The 23,158-nt window shown below is 37.2% G+C and overlaps 1 protein-coding gene across 1 annotated transcript; it reads right to left on the bottom strand.

Annotated features, from left to right (window-relative positions):
- Positions 1-1,202: 1,202 nt before the first annotated feature.
- On the bottom strand, positions 1,203-22,611 carry mrps9 (mitochondrial ribosomal protein S9). Its single transcript, XM_039668636.2, has 11 exons — positions 22,451-22,611; positions 21,245-21,427; positions 12,556-12,618; positions 12,426-12,456; positions 12,251-12,330; positions 5,272-5,357; positions 5,018-5,093; positions 4,767-4,935; positions 2,970-3,078; positions 2,287-2,456; positions 1,203-1,582 (listed from the first exon to the last, which is right to left on the bottom strand). Exons 1-11 carry the CDS (start codon positions 22,547-22,549, stop codon positions 1,491-1,493), a joined length of 1,158 nt encoding a protein of 385 aa, XP_039524570.2. The 5' UTR covers positions 22,550-22,611; the 3' UTR covers positions 1,203-1,490.
- Positions 22,612-23,158: the final 547 nt, after the last annotated feature.

Raw genomic sequence — 23,158 nt, 5'->3', positions numbered from 1 at the left:
TTTCATTAAACCGAGAAAAATGGAATTTTGTTTTATTGACGATCACTGAGAAATGGTCTATTATTTAAAATGCAAAAAACATTTATTATTTTCAAGGTGAAAATGATTCATTTGCCTCGATCCACGGCGAAAAAAACGTCTAAATGTCACATTTTTAATGAAGCAGCCTAAATAGTCCACTTTGGAAAATGTGTAGATGTCACGGTTTAACCCCCTCAAACGTGAAACTTACACGTTTGCGTTAACACGCTCCAGTGGAGAGATATCCAGAAGTTTATTCGCCTCTGCCATAACCATAGATATACACTAGACCTCACCTTGGGGGTCTAAGCATGCGTCAAAACCGCCGCCATCTTGGAACAGGGGTCTTGTCATAGGAAGTAGCTAGGTAATGCTGCTATCTCTGCCTTTACTTCAAATTCATTGATGGTGGCGGACTTTTGTGCAGCGTATGATGTTCACGGATGAAATCTGAACTAGGAAGAATGTTTTTAAAAAAAAAATATATATTTTTTTCTTTTTGGAATCAATGATAAATGCATGTCTGACTGTTGGAACAAACAAAAAAAAAAAAATAAAAATCACATTCATGATGATTTATGGTGATTTTATTTGCGTTAGACCTGTCTACTTACGGAAGCCCTGAACCGCAACCTAAAAAATAGCTAAGTTTCAGTGTAAGTTTCACGTTTGAGGGTGTTTAAACCGTGACATCTACGCGTTTTCAAAAGTGCACCAAAGTGATTATTTCACGTCTTGTCAGGATACCGGGTTGAAGAAATATTTTTAGGCCACTTTTGTTTGATATAATCACAACAAATTAACGCAAGTATGGGAATTGAACTCAAGTCTTCTTGATTAAAGCCCAACGCTAACGACGCGCCTGTCTATTTCTCTAGGGGGGTTCGGGGGCATACAGTATTTTGAACAACATTCCTGTCAAAAATAAATAAATAAATATTACATCTCTACAGGAAATTATGGGTCAATAAGAATGGTGCAAGAGCCTCTAAAAACTTTATACCAAGACGCATACTTAACGACCCTGTCAAAAGTGAATTAATTTCAAAAGCAGATTTTGGCTGCCCCCTTGTGGTAATTAGAAGCATTCCAATCTAACAACCGGTAATCTCACTATGCCATGCATGGCAAGCTGGGTTCATTTTTGAAAAAAAAAAAAAAAAAACCTGGGAATATTCACATAAGAAAAAAATAGTTTATTGAAACAGGTTTATATTACCAACATTAATTTACACAATAACACAAAGAAAGAACAATTAAATGTCAGCAACAGAAAGGTTTCCTTTCAGCTCAGAGATGTCCAACATCGATCCGTTTTGTAAATTTTAACTAAAGAAAGCAATATGGCTAGTTTAAATCTGTGATCAGCAGGGTATATTTGTCCAAGGAAAAATCCAATAATCCAGTGAAAGAGAGAAGTTGTGTCCTCGATCTCTCAGGTGTCCAGTCCTGCCTTGCTCCTTTCCTGTTCAGCGCTTTTTCCATGTGAATTTTCTCCGAGCTCCTTCCTGCCCTGGTTTCTTCCTCTCCTTGATCCTGGGATCAGCGGTAAGCAGGCCAGCTGTTTGGGTAATCAGAGAAAACAGGTGATGTCAAAGTTTTCTACTACTTCAAATCTAGTGACAGCATCTGTGACATGATTACCAGAGAAAAGAGGTATTCGATGTAAAAATGGCAAGTTATTATTATTATCAGAAACTTGTCAAAATATTGGACCTGTGCTTTAGGTTTTGGAGAGCAAGAGCAGTTAAAGGGATAGGTCCCAAAAAATAATGAAAATTCTGTCATAATTTGCTCACCTTCGCGTTGCTCCAAACCTATATTAATTTCTTTCTTCTGTTTAACAAAAACGATATTTTGAATAAGGTCGGTAATGGTTGACGGTAGCCATTGACTTCCATAGTATTTTTTTCCAACAATGGATGCCTACCGTCAACTGTTTGATTATCAAAACTCTTTAAAATATCAAACTCATACAGGTTTTGAACAACTTGAGGGTAAGTAATGGCAATTTTTATTTTATTTTGAGTGACCTATCCCTACCACTGTCATTAATACTAAACTCAACTAAATATTAACAAGAATATTACCCATCCACAATTATAGGTAAAAAAATAAATAAATAAATATATATATATAAGTGGAAAAAGCAATATGGTAAACCCCCCAAATAATGACTAATATTACTACTAATTATTAAAATATATGTTCTGCCCTTTTCTATTGTTTACTACACTGTGATGTTATGGGCTTCTCATCACACACCTTGCCTCATTTTTTCCACTTGTCCCTCAGACACAAAGCTAAGCAGTGCCCGTGAGATGGCCAATCGTAGAGCTCCAGCCTGAGCAGAGTGCCCACTGCCCTCCACACTGCCCTCGATGTCAAACCGGCCCAGCATGCCCACAAAGTGCAGAGGAAACAACAGCTGCTCCCTGAGAGAAAGAAACGAGTAAAGCAGAATTAAGAACGTTTCTCTCCACTGGACTACTCAAGCTTTCAACATCTGTATAAATGACACTCCTGCTAATCCCCCATTGAGGACTGTATCCTCATATTTAGACAAAGCGATAATCCTGCCACCGTAAGAACTGTTGAGAGGACGCGGCGCAAGTGTGTGCGCTCGCCTGCAGGACGGCCCACAGTGCTGACACAGAGCAACACTCCCCTCCTGCTCCAATTAGGTCTGTGTGAAGCGGACGGAGTGATAAGGGCGGGCAGCCGGTCTCCGGCTCACTCATCTGTGTAATTAACTTTTCAACCACATTAAAAAAAAAAAAACTCAACACACTCACCACGCACCCTGGACCACAAATGCTGGATTTGAGCATTTTTGGTGCGGGTTTCATTTCTGGCATACTAAATAGAGTAAAAACAAATATTCAACCTTTTGATATGCTAAAAGGATCTTTTCATAAAGATGCGATGCATAACTGAGGCACACACACCTGTCTTGTAGTATAGGAAAGTAGAGGAGGTAGTTCTTGCTGTTGATTGTGACGTTCCCAGAGCCGCTGTCTCTGAGGGTGATACTGGCTTTGGCTGATTTCCTTCTGCCTGTGGGAGAGAGAGAGAGACTTAACTAGAGTGAAGTGGGAATTAAGTGAGTACGTACAGAAGAAACTGAGAGAGTTTTATGCGAGAATCAACTGAGACAAGCGGAAACCTTTCAGAAAAGAAATTCTTTGATTTTACTCACAGGATCACAAGAGTTGAAGGAATAGCTCTTCCAAAAAAGAAAATTGTGTCATTTACTGTCGTTCATGTTGTGAGGAACAGATAAGAATCAACAGCTCTGCTGTAGCTCTCAAATCTCATTTTTATTAGTTAAACTAAAGAAAAAAAAGCTGTTACATGAAATAAAATAAATGTTAACTTGTTAAATACAATCTGAAAACCTTTTTTAAAATTAATTTCAGCTATTTGCCAGGGCAAGATTTCTTATTTTAATTTAGTTTAACTTGATGTACTAAAATAACAACTAAAACTGAAATTAAAAATGTCAGTGTCACTACTAAAAATGACAAAAATATAAAATAAGATATAAAATATAGAAAATTAATAATTAAGCTGACAAAAAATGGACAATATAAAAACAACACTTATTTACAATATTAAAATAAACTAGCATAGTGTCTCATTGATGCTAAAATAGTATAATCCTACAGTCACAATACACACAGAAACAATGATGTAAAACTTGACGATGAATCTGAACACACATTTGAAATAAAGTTGAAATAATAAAACACATAATATAAAACATTAATATTAACAGAGTTAGCAGCAATTAAGTGAAACAGTTTAAGTTGAAGTATTAAAAGACAAAATCTGAAAATATAAAAATAAAAGCTACTTTAAAAAATGAACAAATACGTTAATACCATTTAAAAACTGATAATTATTTAAAGGGTTAGTTCACCCAAAAATGAAAATTCTGTCAGTATTTACTCACCCTCATGTTGTTCCAAACCTCTATGTGTTTATTTGTTCTGCTGAACACAAAGGAAGATATTTGGAAGAATGTTTTAATCAAACAGATCTCATTCCCCATTGACTACCATAGTAGGAAAAAATACATAATGGTAGTCAATGGGGAATGAGATCTGTTTGATTAAAACACTCTTCCAAATATCTTCCTTTGTGTTCAGCAGAACAAATAAACACATAGAGGTTTGGAACAACATGAGGGTGAGTAAATACTGAGCGAATTTTCATTTTTGGGTGAACTAACCCTTTAAGGATTTGGAAACTAATACACATGGGTTGAATGACAATTTAATATTTAAATATTAAACTTTCAATCCACAATGGCTTAGAAGCCACCCAACCCACCACAATATTATAGTAATTGATTAATGTTGGTCCCGTGAATATTGTGCGAAATTTGTCCTAAACTCTTCACGCTCACACATTTTTCATGCGTCTCAATTTATTTGGAGAACTCATATAATGCACTATTGCACCAGAGAGACATAAAAACGGCATTTCAAATCGATATTCTAATAAATTCCCTTATAGAAATGGCTATCATTGCTAGTGAAAGTGCAGAATAAATGCAAATAATCAATCAGATTCAGAATTATTATCATGTCATACACATTTGATTACAGAGTTAAGATCTCAGTAGAGTGGGAAAAAGGCTTCTATGGTGTTTGCAAAATTGAATAATCTAAAAACCTAATATTTCAACCATAACATATTTAATCAGCCCGTGTATTGGAGAAGTGGATATTCCGTCGTACCGTCAGCGACGCTGAAAGCGACTCCCTGCGGGTCGTACTGTATCACAGGAATCTCCTGTTTCCTGGACTGAACCTCCAGATTTCTGCGGAACTTCAGCACGAACTCCTCCTCCAGAGAGCCGTAGGGCATAGACAACATCTTCTCCATCAGCTGGATCAACCGTGCGTACTACACAAAATAACAATATTCACTTAGTTTGCCAACAGCACCCTGAAATACACACTTTATATAGGATTCGGTCAGTTCTTACGTCTTGATCTGAAATGTTCTCAACCAGATGCTCCTCCATTTCCTCTTTTAACAGCCACCTGCTCCCAGTCAGCATTCTGAGAAGAAACAAACAGTTTAACCATTCAAATCATCATTTTGAGGAAAGTTCTCTAGCTTTCTTTCGGGTTTAGTCGTACAGGCATTATATGTTACAAATATTGTTGGCTTTTCTGTCCAATTGCTTTTGATAAAACATCTGCTAAATGCATCAAGGTGAAAGTTGGAAGTTCTCACATTTGTTTGGTGTCTGACGTAAATAGACCTTCCTTTCTCATCTTGTCCTGATGTCTCTCTATGGCCAGAATCTTCTCATACAGATCCTAGAATGCCAAGAGAAATGGAAAGTGGTCAGTTTCTGTAATAGCACAAATAACACAACGCAAGAATCCTGATGGTGGTCTCTGTTGACTAATAAGTCAATGAATACACAGAATGAAGGACGAAGTATTCTTCATATTCAGGGATCCCTCAAAAGAAAAGATGCAGTGAAGCAAAAGCAGGGATTTGAAAATCCCCCCCGACACACACGCTCACACAGATACACACACAGTCTCCATTATGAAGGCAGATCTCATCTCTCTCTACGGCTCTGGCTGAATTTAATTGTGTGTGTGTGTGTGTGTGGAGGGAAAATTGAATTGGGGAGCACTTGGGCCGTAACCCCCCACACTTTTTCTCTGCTTTCTAACACACACACACACACACTCGCACGTTCTCCTGACAGGAGAACCTGCCATGCGGAGCAGGATGGCATCCTCGGGCACACTTGTCTAAATTGGCATCGCGCCCGTGAGCCTGGAGTACCCGTCAGGCGTGGTGGTGCTGGAGCAGGGGTCTGACACGGGGCCCGGCGCTGGCATGCAGCTCACGTCGGCACCTTCCTCACGCCTGTGCGAGAATTCATTTCCCCCTCAATTATCCCACAGCTGTTTGTTTAATTCGGTCCTGATAGAGTGCGTATAATCCACCGCTACTCGCCAAAAAAGCAAACATCGGGCAAAAACCAATTTTCAGCACAAAAAAGGAGGAGTAATAGAAAAGAAAGGGAGGAGGGAGGAAAAAAGCTGGGGGAATGCGCGTTACACGTTCGTGATCACAGCGCCATAACAAATCCAGAGAAATTCAAATGCCTTTAGGAGGGGAGAGAGGCTCCTCGATCTCAGCTTTTAATATGAACTTTCACTGTTGCCTTTTGGTTGGCCGGGGCTCCTTGTGTTCAACAAATCATGGTTAAATTGTACAGACTCGCTCCTCCCAAAGCGCACATGAGATTTTTTTGTTGAAGGTTAAGTTGAAAATACAGTATAATGAGCACAAGATCAAAGTTGAAGGCCTGCGGTTAAAAGCAGGAAGTACTAACATCACGAGCTGGTGTTTTATGACCTAGCTTGTGTGATTTTTTTTTTTTGTGTGAATCATTTTTGGTATAGATAGTATAAATGTGTCAGATGGACGTCTTTGCCGTTGCCAGTCAATCGACTGTACAGCCATCTTGGTATTGCTAATGATTGAAATTAAGTTTAAATAATATATTTCATTTATAAATATGACACAGTTTTGTGTCAAACCCGGTGATTCTTTATCTTAAATTATGCCAAAACAAATATATATATATATATATATATATATATATATATATATATATATATTTTTTTTTTTAGGCTAGTCCAGCTAATGCACATGCACACAGGCAATGCTTCTATGAATTGTATAAAAAAGTGCATCATGAATCCATTTACCAACAACCCAACTGTGTTTTTTTTTTATAGGTATAACTCAGGATAAGTTTATATTGGGACTATTTTAGCCTGGTTTGGGTCGTACCACTGCGGAGTTATCCCAATACCTGTCTCGTCATAGACATAAACAGAGAGAAGTAGATCCGGCAACAATATTCTTCCGCAAGACGCATGCAGTTCTGTTTATTAACTGCTAGAGTGCCTAAAGTTACAGACTGCAACTTTAAAATTACTTTTCTATTTTAATTTTATTTTATACCAGTTTAGTCACACAATCCTTTTATCATTTATCAGTTATAATATGCTGCTTTGGCTTTTAAGTTACATTTCTTATTATTACAGCTGAAAATTGCTTAATATTGTTGTGTTTTTTTCCAGGATTATTTTATGAATAGAAAGTTATAAAGAATAGTTATAAAGATTCTCATTTTATATATATATATATATATATATATATATATATATATATATATATATATATATATATATGTGTGTGTGTGTGTGTGTGTGTGTGTGTGTGTGTGTGTGTGTATGTGTAACTATAGCCTACACAAATCAGGTAATTTTAAGCTTTAATTTTATAGTCATGTACCAACTTTTCCCTGTACTACAGCAATGTTTCAGAGATATTTTTCTACTAAATTTGCATTGAACTGTACCTGATACATAACCCAAATAATCGATATTGAATCAAAATCATAACTGAATCAAAATGTAATCGAATTATGAAATTTGTGTCAATATCCTGCCCTAGTCTTTACTGTCACTTTAGATCACTTTAATATATCCATAATAATAAAGTATTATTTTTTTTTAACTTTCCATTGCAGCTACTTCTTATATTTTAAAATAATAATTTAATTTAAAATAAAATTGTTATTTTATTATCCAACATTTATTCAATATTGATTTATTTAATTTGTCACAAAACATATATAAAATTTAAATATATGTGAATGGGAACAGAGAAAACATGGGCAAGCAAGTAAAGATCCAGGTAAAACTTCACACTTCCCAACCTATTTAAAATGCATCACCTCCCAAACCCAAAAAAAAAAAAAAAAAGGCTTTTTTGGTTGCCTATTTTAGTTGTTACCACCAGCCAAACCGCTGTACACGAGTAAGTCGCGCCGGCTTGTGTGTGTGTGTACTTGAACCTGATGTCAGTCGTGTGGAAATACAGCCCACTACTACATTTCAGTTCAGGGAAGAGTTAAAAAAATGATTGGTCGATATTATGCATGAGGAATACATTTTGGTAAGTTGTAACATACTGTATCTTTGAACAGTGTTCGTGTTCTTTTTCCATTAGCTAGTAAAGATGATCCATTCACGTGCGCTAGGGATCTGTCGTCTAACATTTACAAGCGCCAAAACTGTTGTTTGAATTGCGTAATAAAAATAACAGCATCTGAGATCGGTCTCCGTGTCCTTTTCTGTGCTTGACAAAATGGATGTGTGGCGTGAGAGTGTGTAGTATCAGTTGTGTGTTTCACAGTGAATTTGTGAGAGTTGGCAGCTCTGAAAGGCGCTAGCTTGGTCCACATCAGGGAATGCTGTCTGTCAAATTAATTCAAACTAATGATAAAAATGTAACATGAACAAAACGAATACTATAAACTAGAAATAATAGCCTGGGCTTTAATATTCCCATATCGTCGGAATGCACCGGCTTGTCTATGAGACGGCCTTTATAATTTAGTATTGAGATGTTGTTCATTTAGTCTCTAAAAATCTCCAAATGCTGCACGTGAAACTGCGGTCTTCCAACCTTTTACTATCGTGCCAATTGATTTGATTAATATGCGGAGGGAGACAGAGCAACACAGCGCTCGCCAGTGTTGTTTTAAGACATGAGGTTGCGCGCGGCCAGCGGAGGTATTTCTGGAGGTATACTGCCCCCACCTGGTATGGAGTGTGGTGTATGATTTGATTTTTTAATCCCAGAGGGCACCTTTAAACATGAAATTAGTAATTTTATGCAATAAAAAGGGTCACGCAATTAATGTGTTTTAATAAATGACCACTGCTACTAAAATACTAAGTCACTTGTATCGATTGTGCAAGTGGCTTACTTTGATAGCTGTAAATTCTCCTGATATTTAGGTACAGAATACAGGTGTCCTTGGTAAATTGACCATATTTACCATCTGTGTGTACTATCTGAAGAGTTTGAATGTGTTTGGCTTCTTTTTTCTCAAGCTATAATAATATTGCTGTCTGCAGGAAGGAGAATTGTACATTATTTTCTGCACACTGCAGGGTTTATGAACACAGAGCACCTCGGTGCGATTCGAAGCTGGTTGAGAGAGAGATTTGACATACCTATTTAAATTAGCAGCAGGGGTCCCAGCCACTGCAGGGCAAAGGGGAGGATGAGGGGCTTGGGCACACCGAGGACAATGGCGCATTAGTCAACTCGCACACACACACACACAAACTCCTTACTGCTACTGAGAGACGTCGTAGCCCAAGGTCGAGTCCAGAGATGAATGGTAGGGATGGGAAAAATAAGCTAAAACAAACAAACAAACTACTTTGAAAAGGAATTAGCCGTGGTGACAAAGAGCCGGTTAACGCAGGAGGCTCTTCCCATCGCAGTAAAACCCCTGAGGCTGATGTGCACACACACACCTACACACAAAGAACAGCACGTGTGCACGCATACACACTCGCGAGCACACCTAATATCACAAAGCCCTGGCGTGCCTAGTGAAGTGTGTGATGCTCCCTGTTGTAAATGGGATTTAAGAAGGAGAAAGAGCTCCGTCACACTCATCTTCCTGACTCTCATTCCTCTTCTTACAAATCCAAACCTGCCACTTGCTTTTTCTTAATCATTCCAATCTCTGATGTATACTGGTTTGTTTAAACAACAACCATTCCATTTCATTTGATTTACTCTTCACTAAGAGTAAAAATGTCAAACAAAGACTTGCCCTTTCTGCAGTGGGGCTGTTCCCCCATCACCCCATCCAGGCCCTTTTTAGGGGATCACCTCCCTCTGTCTGTGCCCCTCCTTCTATCCCACCTCTCTGGGCCCCCCAGAGCAATACTGCAACATGCAATATTTCAAAAGAAAGAACAGACTCACAGCTTTAAAAAAAAAAACAACATAAAAATTATTATAGCTTCATGCATTCCTTTATCAACACGAATGTTGTAAGTTTCATAAAAATAGCAACATTTTAAGCAAAAAGCGGAGAAAATCATCAAATTCAGAATGATCATCAAAACATAGATGGAGTCCACCAACAACCCCAAAGCTTGGTCGACATTCCATTCAGTAAAATTAGGCAGTTTTGATTTATATGCCGTTTAATGTTGATGATCGTTTTACTTTACATTCTTCGGCTTTTTAAGAAGCATAATAGCGCCCCCTAATGTACAGCAGCGAAAGCACAGAAAAGCGTAAATTTCCAATAATAAGGTATGCCGAACGTCGCATGACTAAACCGGAACACTGGTCTTATCAAATCCACTTTTTAGATAAGTATTAAAAGCAGTATGAACCGACACCAATTTTTATGTACTTTTAAGGTAATCAGCTAACCTACCTGTTCACGTTGTTGTTGGCTGTTTATTCTATTTAAATAGTATATTATAATATACTATTAAAATAAATATGCGAGGAACATTGGTTATACTCGTCTTTGCTCACTCCTTTAAGTTATCTTGAATAAAACAGCAAATTGTTACATCAAGCACATACGAAAGACCTGAACAGGAAGCAATGCAATCTTTTTGACAGAATACGGAAGTTAAGTTGCACATAAGCAGGGAAGCGTTGTCTCATAAATACCGGAAATTTCTGTCAATGGCGGAGAGTTAATAATCAATTAAATTTGCAGTAAGCGATTTCTAAAAAAACAATGTTGATATTTGATATCAACCCAAACAAACACACTCCTCAGAATATTATAATGATTTCTGAAGGATGTGACACTGAGGGAGTAATTCCCTTAGTTCCACTTGAACTGAGGCGATATGTTACGCCACAGTAAAGGAGAATTCCAGGCAATTTTTTTAAGTTAATCTTGATCGTTATTACCTTTGTGAGTACCGGTACTGTCCATAAAAAAAACAAAAAACGAACGGATTGGTGCTTGCAATACGCAGCTGCTACAGCTAATGCCCAGAGCTCCCACTCTAAAAACGGCAGTTATGGGGGCATATTTACCGGAAAAATGTAAATAGCACTGTACAGGTCGGAGAGTAGTGTGTGAAGAGTGAAGATCGGAGATTAACTTAAAAATTGGCCGGAGTTCTCCTTTAAAGAGAAGGTGCCAAAACGACATTTACTTAGAATTTTGTTATAAAACCCACATAATCTGAAAGCTTGAAACTTCATATCACATTTCATATCAAAACCAATAAAGCACATCTTCTTGCTATTACTGGATGGGAGGCGAGCTACAAATAATGTTTGGCGAAGATGTATTCACATGTTAACTGAAAACAGCATGGACTAAAAGATGTTGGTTTTCCCAAATGAAGATTGATTAAAAGACACAATAGACACGAACAGTCAAAATGTGCCATCAGAGCGCTAATTAAACATCACCGGCGTAAACGTTCCAACACCAAAGATTAATTTCCAGCTGAATATTTCATTTTCTGATTTTTTTTGTATTTTGGTAAAAATGTATGGTATTGTCTAAATTTAACAATTATATAAAAAAAAAAAACCCCCCACAAAAATCAGCTATTGTGGAAAATTTCACCATCACAATACTGTTAAAAACACTAATAATTTCATTGTTAAATGTGATCTAATAATAGACTACACGATGGGAAAATATTGAACTTTCCTAGAAAATGTACGTTTAACAATAAAATGATTAATGTTTTTAACGTGAGAGTAAAATGATGGTGAAATTAAGAAATGGAAAAATAGGGGAAATGAGAGAATTTCAATTAAATATCACCTGTTACCAAATTCTTTTATTGATCAACAACAGATATGGGACCTATATTGATTATCGCTACAGCTATTATTCAAATATCACCAAGAACACTTTGGGCCATATCATACACCCGGCGCAATGCAGCGCCAAGCGCAACGCGAGTGTGTTTTGCTAGTTTCAGCCCGACGCAGTTATCATTTTTAAAAGTATAAGTAAAAGGTACAAAAAGATATACAGTAAAGCTTTAATAACGTAAAGAAACAGTCAAATATACAAATTCAGCGCTCAAAGATATGAAACTTTACTTAGCCTTCTGCCCAAACTATTGGCCAGGGAACGAATTATAGATTCACGAGACCAAAAATCGCCTGTTAGGTTTATACAAGACGAATTATATCTCATATTTAACCACTACAGAGACGTCAGAGTCCGCGGCGTACCGAACCGAACTGTACCGTACCGTACCACTCAGTGGAAACGAGCCATTAGATTGTTAAAATAGGACCCTTTGTCTTTGCATGTTTTATGTAAGCATTTAACATACGCATATTAAGAGCAGGAACTCACATGCATGAGAGAGTAGTAGGACTGTTTGCCTGTGTAGAACAGAAAGTGAAAAGGCCGTCCTTCTGCATCCCACTGGACAGCTAAAACAGAGAACAGGGCAGGGGTAACTTATTATAACTACATATCAGCAAGCTTTTATTTGGTGTCAAAAAGTTAAAACACAGCTCTTCCATACCTGTCTGTTTTGGAAATATTTCCTCTGGGTGCTAAAACAAAAAGGAAAGGTGCATAAGAAACATATTGACTGTGTAAATTATCCACACAAAAAAAAAAAAAAAAAAAAAAACAGTTGGACCAAATCTCACCTTCATTAAAGGTCTTGCTCGCTTGTCAAAAAGTCCAGAGGGGAAGAGGTATGCAATACTCCTCTATACAAACAAACAAACAAACAAACAAACAAACAAACATAAGAATACACACTTGTTTTATGCAAAATGTCATTTAATTATAACTATTATATCATTAGAGTGGTGCAGGGATGACATATTTTTGTAGGCCAAAACTCAGAAGCAACAAACAAGTTAGCATTTTATTACTTCCAGTTCCATTCCATTGTCAATGGGCTTTTCTGAAAGGTATTTTGGTTAAAAGCCTGAAATAAGGTTCAGTAATATCTCACTCCTACCCCCATATTTTTTAAGCTTTTACATTTGTCTTGAAAATGTGGTTGCTAACAAGTTGCTAAATGGGGCTACAGATGTTGTTGGGGACATTAAACCTCACGCCAAACAGGTTAACAGATTCCAGTGATGTCATTGAACGGGGTATAAGACTTTCATTCGCATAACATGAGACATTCAGAATGGCAACCTATTGGGTCTTTGACCCTGTTTGCCAGGATAAAGAGACAGAAAAGATGAAAGAAAAAAAGTAAGGTGATGGCAGATGCACTCCAAGAGAACAGATATCCATGTATTGGGCCATCAAAACCAAAGGGTGGAGGGAAACTGAGTGGAATAAAGCAACACAAAGAGAAGAACAGACAAACGGTGCAGGATGCAGTGACAGATGAAGGCAGCACCTGTTCATACCTTGAAAAGCAATATGGCCCAACTCCCTCAGGGAGGTTTAGCCTCGTCATAGTGTTCTAGAAACCTCTGCTGCCTACACTTCACACGAGCCCAATCTGGGAAAGCTAAAGTGCTACACGCACTCCCTCAAAACAGATTTTTTGAGACATCTGACCACTCATTTCATGTGCCATGGAAAACACAGTATCAAAAACCGAAAAGTGCCTGACCTTCTCAGGTGACAAGGGCATACATGTTTATACCATACCAATCCTGCCATCCCATCTTTTTTTGTAGCATCATTTTTTTCCCTGTAGTTAGTCAAGGTTTCCTGCACCAAGGTGTAATTTAATTTTACATGACATTTGTTCCCTCTCGCTGCCCCTTACATGCCACACATTTAAATGAAAATCTGCTTGTCAGGAAGGGCCGTGACGCAAAACACTGAATAGTTATTGATATCCAAGAGATCACATGGCTCAATGAAATGACATTTGAATATTCATTTATTCAAAAATACATTACTGTTCAAACGTTTCGGGTCAAGTCAACATTTATACAGCATTTTTAACAATATGGACTGTTTCAATAGGAGCTTTATAAAGTTATTGTCCAGCTAATGTTAGTTTTTATTGATTTACTGCCGTTGCAAAGATCATTAGTTATTAAGTTAGGGGCCGCTTTCACGACACTGTCTGAACCGTAGACTGTAAAAAAAAAAAAAAAAAGATGGACGACACCCCTTTGCTCTTTTCCATCGGAGAGAACTGAAGCCGCCATTGTCCCGATATGACGCTGACATCTTGGGAATTGAGTCTACGCACTTGTGTTTTCGGGACCAGACATGCGCAGTCGTGAGCAGGAAGTAAAGCCGTGAATTCAAGGCCCCGCCTTTACTCTCGCTGAATCAATCGCAAGCACACGCCCCTGCACTTTTCTTAAGTGGCCTCTGTCTGCTGATTGCAATACCTCGTTACAATAAAGTAAATACAACTATTAACCACATAGTCAACATTATGAAAAAAAGTCAGTTGGTGCTTCAGTGACTACTTCGCATAGAGAACCTATCAATCACAGCTGTCAATCATGATGTCACAGCACCATTTTTATACTAAAACTAAACTTAAAACAAACTTATTTAAAAACAAACACATGTAATTACATCAACGTGATAGAAACTACAGTAAATGACAGAAACTATCCTTAGAAAAGGGATATGTGAAGTGTAATTTATGTAGTTGGTCTCACGTCCCGTAGAATAACATTGAGAGGCGGGGTTTATGACCTAAAGATCGAGACGTTTTGGCTTCACTTTTGAGGGCTTGTGCGGCACGCTTGGTTCTAACAGGAAACCCCTAACGCGCTCCTGCATGCTCATCCACACAACAACAGTGCCTGGTGGCACGAGAATATATTTATTTTTTATCTCTTTAGTACGCAAACCTGTGAAAATGCTGACAGCGTGCACGCGTATTATGTGTTTAGTGTACAAGTATGCACGTTTGAATATATATGTGCGCAGACGTGTAGTCTTTCTTTACAAATTGACCTCAACAATTTGTCAGGCCTAAATTTAAAACACAGAATTAATTAAGCGCTTCCACGCAGCCATGTGAACTGGAACTATTTTTTTGACGTTTTATCTGTACAGAGGTAAAGGGAAGGAGACTAGTCAACACTTCAGGACTTTTTATACTGTATTTTTGGTCAAATAAATGCAGCCTTGGTGAGTATTAGAGACTTAACATTATAATAATAAGTATAAAATAAATAAATATCTAAGAGGTTCCAAACTTTTGAAGAGAAGTGGACATAATAAATAGAATGACGTAATAAAATTAATTTTAGTTCAACAAAAGGACTCAAATATTAACAAGTAGTTTCATTATTATTTTTAAACGGTATGAAGGTTTCAAAACAAACATGAAAACATTTCTAAAAACTTGGCAATATATACATATCTTTTTTTTTTTAAGATTTCCTTTTTCTTTATTTTGAACACTCTTATTTGTTATTAACCCATGTGTTAAAGGAATAGTACACTTAAAAATAATCTATTTTATACAAGCTTATGTTTGACATCAGTAATATTATCTGTGAAACAAAAATGTGATATTTTGCAGAATGCCCAAGCTGATTTTATTCCTAAAATAGAAATTAATGGTATCACACTGCCAAGCTCCAAAAAATACACAACAAAGGCCGATCATATAACTTGCATTATTTTCCAAAACTTCTTAAGCCTCAATTGCATTCTCCTTTAAAAGTTTGACTCAAGTTGGAATTGTCAAAAACTCAGCAAATTTCTTCCCAGCGGCATGGTCTGTGAACGTCAGAGCCCACCTGACGGGTGCAAACAGAATGTGTGTGCGAGTAGACGAAAGACAACGGGAGAAAGCAGGTGAGGCTTGCAGTCTTTATTAATTACTTCCTCCTGGCAGTTCTTGCTGTGCAGCTGTTTCACACCTTCAGCGCATTCACGGGAACGTCATGTCGGCTGAAGCGCTTGGCACACACAGCGGTGCCAGCTCAGGCACAGACGCCCCATCCCGTACTTGCTCTGTGCCCTGCAGTCGCAGCCATTTTCCACCCCTTCCCCACCGATCAGCTGGCAGAGGGACGGTACGTGTCAGCTTCTTTTAGCCACACTTACTCTGAGGACTCAATTCATTAATGGTGACAGAGATTGGGGAATAATTCTAAGAATCGAGAAATTGGACCAAATTAGTGGGATAAATCAATTAAGGCCATTTCTTTCTGGCACAGAATAAAATATTGGACATAAATACGGTTTGTAAATGTATGCCAATTTCTAAGCGGGTCCCAGAAGTTCTATGTGGCACCTGCAGAAAGTTGATAACTTTCAGCTTTAGGAGTAGCACAATGATTGTATCAGACTACACATTTCTAGTTTTCTTATGTTCCAATAAAAATTCATAATGTATACTTTGTGCAATAAACTAGGCTAAATGGCTAAGAAATATATGGCCAGATTGGCCACATTACCCCTCTGATGAATTGTGTCCATAGTGCGCCGATTTTATATAACTGGCTGTTATCAAAAATATAGATTTTAATATACATCATTTACTTGGCCATCTAAATGGGGACATTCCATAGTCATAATGTTTTTTATACTGTACAAAAATGTACATTCTATCCCCTTACAATAACACTACTCCTAACATACTCAAAGAAAACTTTATGAATTTTTACATTTGAAAAAAAAACCCTTTAAATTATTATATTTTTATACCAGATTTACAAATGAGGACCTCCCTAAAGGTAGGTTTTCGGAATTTGTCACATTTTGGTCACTTCTGGGTACACTTTTGTCCCCAAAATATAGTTACACACAACCTAACACACTTTCGTTTTGGCTTTCATAGTTGGGGACATTTAATATTACTGATCTGCCTTACTTAAGGTGGACATTGACACAATTTTCTTCTAGAAACAAACTTGCTGTATCATTTCCATGTTATCACTGTGAAGCTGCTTTGATGCAATCTGTATTGTAAAAAGCGCTATAAAAATAAAGGTGACTTCACTTGACTTTCTATTCTTTATACAAAGCTAAAGCAGCAACATTGAAAGGTCCAGTCTCGGTTTAGTGTGAAAGCTCATGCGATTGCCGCCGGCTCACCATGCAGTCGTGCCGTGTACCACCTGCTTTGACACGATTATCAGGTTAACTGAATCGTAACGTGTGCAATGGCTCATGACCTCCTGAGTGTCCAAATTCGCACAGTGTACGCCCAGCTTTAGTCTTTACAAATTATTGTGGAGTAAAGGGGGCCTTAAAGCCAAAATGGCTAACCACTGTTCTAGAATATCAACTTATATTTTATTAAAGACAATCCAGGCACGTAAAAAAAAAAATAGAATAGAATATGATCTTAAGGAATATTTTTATTTAGAAATTTCTCATGATTTAATTTACTTGTTAGACCTAAAACCTGGGGAGAATTTTACTTTATCAGTCATTGGACAAATGAGTAAACATTAGAAGATTGGGGAGACAATAAAACAAATTGAAAATCAAGGACCTGATATTGGGCCACATTTTTTGAAAATGAAATGAGAACTCTAGTCAGAACAGCAGACAGGCCACCAAAAAAGAAAACTAAATTGTGAATTTTGTAACATACAGCACACTTTTAGAGAGATTTATTCACACGTCTTAAGTATCAATGTAGCTCTTCATTGTCTTATTTTTTTCTGTATTATACACAGAGAACAAGTATTTGAAATATCCTGTAAAGCCTATGCAGGTTTCCTACACATTTCAAAAGTACATACTTTTCCATAGTCAAATTTCCAAACTTCCCAGTCCTTCCAAATTATTTTTCAGACCATATTTAACATGGATGATTTATACAGCATTATTTTTGGTATATAGGCCTAGTACAGTTATCTGTGAATATTTTTCATTTTATTTTATAATAATTTTTTCATTGGTTTTCTCAAAGTAGTAGCATGTGCTTACATAAGAAGAAACCTAAAACACTTTATAACCTGTAAATATTTAAGTCTGACACGAGTTTGATGCTGAAAATGTTGCTTTGTGATCGTGCAACATCCAATCACAAAGTATAGTCTAATTTAGATGATTGTTCGCTCCTTTCTCTGCTGCTGGTATGAATGAGTGGCAAAAGAGTTCAAAAGAGACTCACTTATGGTAAAGACAAACAGTTTCGCATAATGAAAATGTGCACTTCGAATTCATTTGTGTTCGACAATTACTAAACAATATGCTTGTATGATATTTATTTTTAGATATTCATAATTTTATATTTCAGAACACTGGATAGAGGCAATGGCCTGAAAACACAAATATTTTTCATACTCTGTTTTCTTATTTCTATACTTATGAAGACCTGACTGAAAATTACTCAAAGCAAATTCCATACTTTTTAAAACTGCATAGGAACCCTAGGCTATATATTGTGTAATATTTTCACCACTTATATACGATTTCAAACAAATGACACACATTGGTTTAGCAGCTGAAGCAGAAGGTATAAAGGCAGTTCACATAGAACACCTTTTTAACACTCAACTGTGCTAATTTTCCAATTTTTTTAATGTTAACACATGCTAGATGGACTTTGACCGTTGACCTTGTGTTTTGCATCTTTTGCAGCGTTGCACATCCCACGCTGTTCTAATTTTTTTTTAAATAAGCCATAGATTCACGATCAGATGTACTGCTGAATCAATATTGTTATTTACATAAATATGAAATGCAATATGGATGATTCACACTGCTGTATTATCATTGCCATACAGCAAATGGATGTCAATGAATCAGAGGGTGTTCCCCTCTCAAGATTAACAATAATGTGGTGCATTAAAGGGTACATATCATGCTTTTGAATCATTCCTTTTTACATATAAAGCATACATTTGTGGTCTATATAAAGCGAAACTGCAATGCTTGGGTCTGAATTCCTCATTATTATGGCCACAGGCCCCTATTCTACCCCCTTTCGGATGTGCGTCTGTGAGCAACTCGTTTTGGAGCGGCCTCTTTAAATAAAAAGAGATGTGTCATACCCCACCCGCTCTCCAGGTTGCTGAGATCACACTCGGTTCAAATCCACTAACAACGGTCTAATCTTTAACACTAAAAATCTGTATTGATAATATGATACATTAAGAAAAGCATCATAAAACACTGCAGCTAAATGACCATTGATGAAACTCAAGAACAATAATATTGCAGATGTCTAATGTTACTTCAAGACAAAAACAAAGAAAGACAAAGGTACTGCTAAACCATGACCACCATGCGAGTTAAGAAAGTAAAGTACTTTATTTATATTAATTAACGATATTTACAGCTTATCGAAATGCTCTGTTTGTCGTCTCCAAAGATAGAAGGAATTGACCCCTCTTTAATTGAAACCCTTCTTTATACTGGCGGACGTTGTTGAAGTTGGAATCCTTGAAGTGCTTTGCGCACACAAAACAAGACATTACCCACAGATGTGGGTACATTTCCTTGATAAATAAAACTCAACCAGGCACTTCAAAGAGGTTCTGATGCTGGGAGATGGTGTAATGAAGCGTGTGGGTCATTACATCCTACAACAAAACATTTTGACTTGCCCTCTCGTAACTTCTGCATCCTTGAGCTTGGACTGCAAAGTCGGAGCAAGAAATCAAAATGGCGGATTGCTCGAAGTGTTGGGCCGGTAGCCAATGTACGTATTTGGCAGTTCCGCTGCAAATTCTGTGACGTAATTGTTCAAAATACGTCATAGAGAACAGAACAATCTCAACAGGTTGCAAAATATGACCGAAACAGAACATAAAGATATAAACGAAGCACCTGAAGAGAATAATTTAAACTTTTTTGTACTTATAAACAGTGTTGGTCAAGTTACTTGGAAATAGTAATTAGTTACTGATTACTTATTTTCAAAAGTAATTAGTTACTTTACTAGTTACTTTACTAAGTTACTTTTCAAAAACATGATGCATGACCTGAATACGCTAAAGCATAGACCTTTTAGCCTAATCCTATTCTTTCTGTATATTCCATCATCTAAAATGTAATCAAATTAAACATTCTCTTTTTTTTAACTTGTTTTGTTTCAATATTTTAACTTTATGCACATTGCATTAAGCAAAAATTTTATTAAATGCAACAGTCTCAGACTAGAAGAAAATTGTTGAACATTTTTAAACCTACTTTCTGCACATTCCACCATTTTAATGAAATAAAGACAGCCCTTCTTCTGTTAATATACATTTCTACATATTCCAGCATATAAAATAAATATATTTTGTAAAATCCTTCATTTAAATAGATGTAAAAATACAGCAATAAAATCATGAAAGTCGCTCCTGACTATATTACAAAGTATTAACACTTACGTATTTTAACAGTAAAGTGCAGAGAGGAGTAAAAATTTGTTGATCAAAACAGAAAATGCTGTTGCATGCCGTATTTTGGCTTCAAGTTGTTGTTGTTGTTGTTTTTGTTTTTTTTTCTTTCGGAGTTAAACAGTGGTTATGTACCATCAGCATGTAGCCGCGGCGGTCATGTCAGACGGGCGTTCAGGGGTTTTTTTTTCAGCAAGTTTCACATTCCTGTACCGGCTTGCTGCTTTAGTTAACCGTGTGAGACTGTCTCTTGACATGCTTGCTCAGATTTGAGGTAGAATTTTGACATTCTCCAGCGGGGGTCCAGTTTCTAGATCAGGATGCTCTCTGCATAGTACGCAAGTCTTTCTTGCTCTCCTCGTTGTGCGCGATACGAAGTTTGGACTTTGGAGCACAGTCTCGCATGTGCGCGCTCGCTCTAGAGTCAGGGAGATTTTAACTAATTTGCGCTATAACTAGTCAATCACAAATGTGGCTCAACGGTTAGATTTATAGATAAACTCATCTTTCAGGCATTTGACCGACGAGATTGACACTTCAGCGCGAGAAATCAGGGGTGTGTCGTGTGAGCGTGTGTGAGAGTTGGCAGCTCGGCTGCTCTCTCCCGTATGGCGCTCGGAATGGAATCAAATGACACAAAGCGAGTGCCATACTCCCGCGCTCTAGTCGTCTCTGATGATGTCGTGGCGCTCATACATCATTGTTATTCACGCACGACTCATGTCACAAGACAGTCTGACTAAACAAAATCACGTTAACTAACGCAGTAACGCAGGCTGTTTACGGGGAAGTAACGGTAATCTAATTACTGTTTTTTCAATTGTAATCCCTTTACTTTAATCGTTACTAGAAAAAAGTAATTGGATTACAGTAACGCGTTACTTCTAACGCGTTACTGCCCATCAGTGCTTATAAACACTCCAAATATACAACAAAATGCATTTAAGCGCTAAACAAGTGGATTTAGCATGATATGTCCCCTTTAAATAACTTGGGCATCAGGGTAAAAACTTTTTTTTTTTAACAACACAGTAAATGGTACAGAATAAGTCTGAACATGGATATAGAATAGTGTGGTGAAGTAACTCACATCAATATCCTCCTGTGTAAATGTCTCTGGGTCCTCCCCCATCATGTTGGCCAAGTGACGTTTACCAACTTCAAACTCCTCCACCTGTTTATTGATGAACTCCTGTGTGAATTTCTGTGGGCCTGCCGCTGCCAGATTCTTCTTCAACAAAGCCGATGACACACAAATCTGCCTGACTGGCAGCTGGAATTAATAAAGAAAAAACGCATAAGAACAAATTTCAGTCAAATGCTGTTGTTACAGAGAGCATGAAGCGCAGTCAGACTGTTGGCTGAACGGCTGAATCTGATGCATATGGCACACAACAAAAACACTACAGGATTTTCAAAGTTGTCAACTGATTGGTTGAATTCTTCATTGTTTCCGGAAGATGAGTTAAACACATTCTTTGACGGTCCATCTGACACAAACCCTGTGTGACGGCAAAACTCATGGAAAAAAGCTGTCGTTTTCACAAATGTGACACTGAGCGCTTATCAGAATCAACTAACGATAGATTTTCAAAACTATGTTAGGTTGTCCATGGGGTATTGATTGGAATTGTTGGATCTTTGTGGATTGCTACTGCTGAGATCTCATGACAGGTTGCCCCGCCCTCACGCTACGAAACGTCACCAGAGAAGATATGTAGAAGCAAGACGAGTTAATTTGATGAAAGATTACGAGGGCACATTAATAAAAAAATGCTGATATGTTCACTGATAAATCGTTTATTATAAACAGAGAAATATTACATAAAAAATAAATAAACAAAAATAATTAGTTGATGTCATGGTGACTTTAAGAACACGGCTAAGCCTTGGTGATCACGTTATGAGATGACAAAACATCAATAGATGTAACGTTAACGTTTAATTTAAATTTAAAACAAGTACTAAAACGTTATTTCTGGATGTAAAATTGCATGTGTAAGTTATTATTTGTTTGCTGGCACGGGCAATGGACATAATGTCACGTAAACACAACAAATAAATATTTCAAATAATTCCGGTTATGAACTCAATACGTAAACACTGCAATGAAAAAACAGTATACAGTCCACTCTGCCAATCTTCACGTTTGTTTTTACACACTCAATAAGCACTCGCCTGTTAGTGACGTTATTCAGCCACAAGGACATCTGCTCTCTACAGCATCACTACCAATTACGACTAACTTGTCGCAAAACCAGCTCTATGTCGGAACAAACATAAGAATACAGTTCACCTGCGGAGCCGTCTTTGATCGGGACACACATAAACTCTTCCCGCAGCTCCCATACTTCCATATAATCGATCTCACGCCTCTACAACTGGAGGCAGCCATGTTTACTCACAGACTAGCGCCTAGCGGTTGCTTAGACAGGAAGTAATGGCTACATCACATCCTGTAAGCCAGCAAAGTCGTTCATCATCACCCTTTTACTGTCTCATTATGGCAAGCCGTTTTAGCTTTTTGAATCTGTGTGCTTGATGCAATTGTGTACTATGTATTTGGGAGACATTTTGGCCTATCTAAAATAACATAGCATAAATTTTACTTTATGTTTTTTAGTTCATGCACTCCCATGTGAATCAAACCCCTGTCCTCTGTGTTTGCAGCCATTTTAATTATATCATTTTTAAATTATCTACATTCTAATGCAGTAAACACATTTACTTAATTAATTTTCAGCACAAATAATTGAGATTAAGCACATTAAAGTCCCCATTATGTTTTTTTTTTATTCCCTTTCATGTAGCAGTGTGTAATAGGCGTTTGTGAATGTAAATATTCTGCAAAGAAAGTGCACGATAAGTAAAGTATTGTCTACCAAAATAAATAATCGTCTGTGAACCGCCTTAACAGTTGTCGAATCCTACCAACTTTTACTTTACTAGATAATACATTTGCATAATGCCCGTCGGAACAACTTGACCCGCCCTCAAACGTCAT

Source organism: Pimephales promelas, chromosome 8 (assembly GCF_988280905.1).
Source record: "Pimephales promelas chromosome 8, fPimPro1.hap1.1, whole genome shotgun sequence".
In the NCBI taxonomy this organism is placed as follows: domain Eukaryota; kingdom Metazoa; phylum Chordata; class Actinopteri; order Cypriniformes; family Leuciscidae; genus Pimephales; species Pimephales promelas.
The sequence above is the reverse complement of the archived record's forward strand: the minus strand, read 5'-3'. Positions and strand labels throughout refer to the sequence as shown.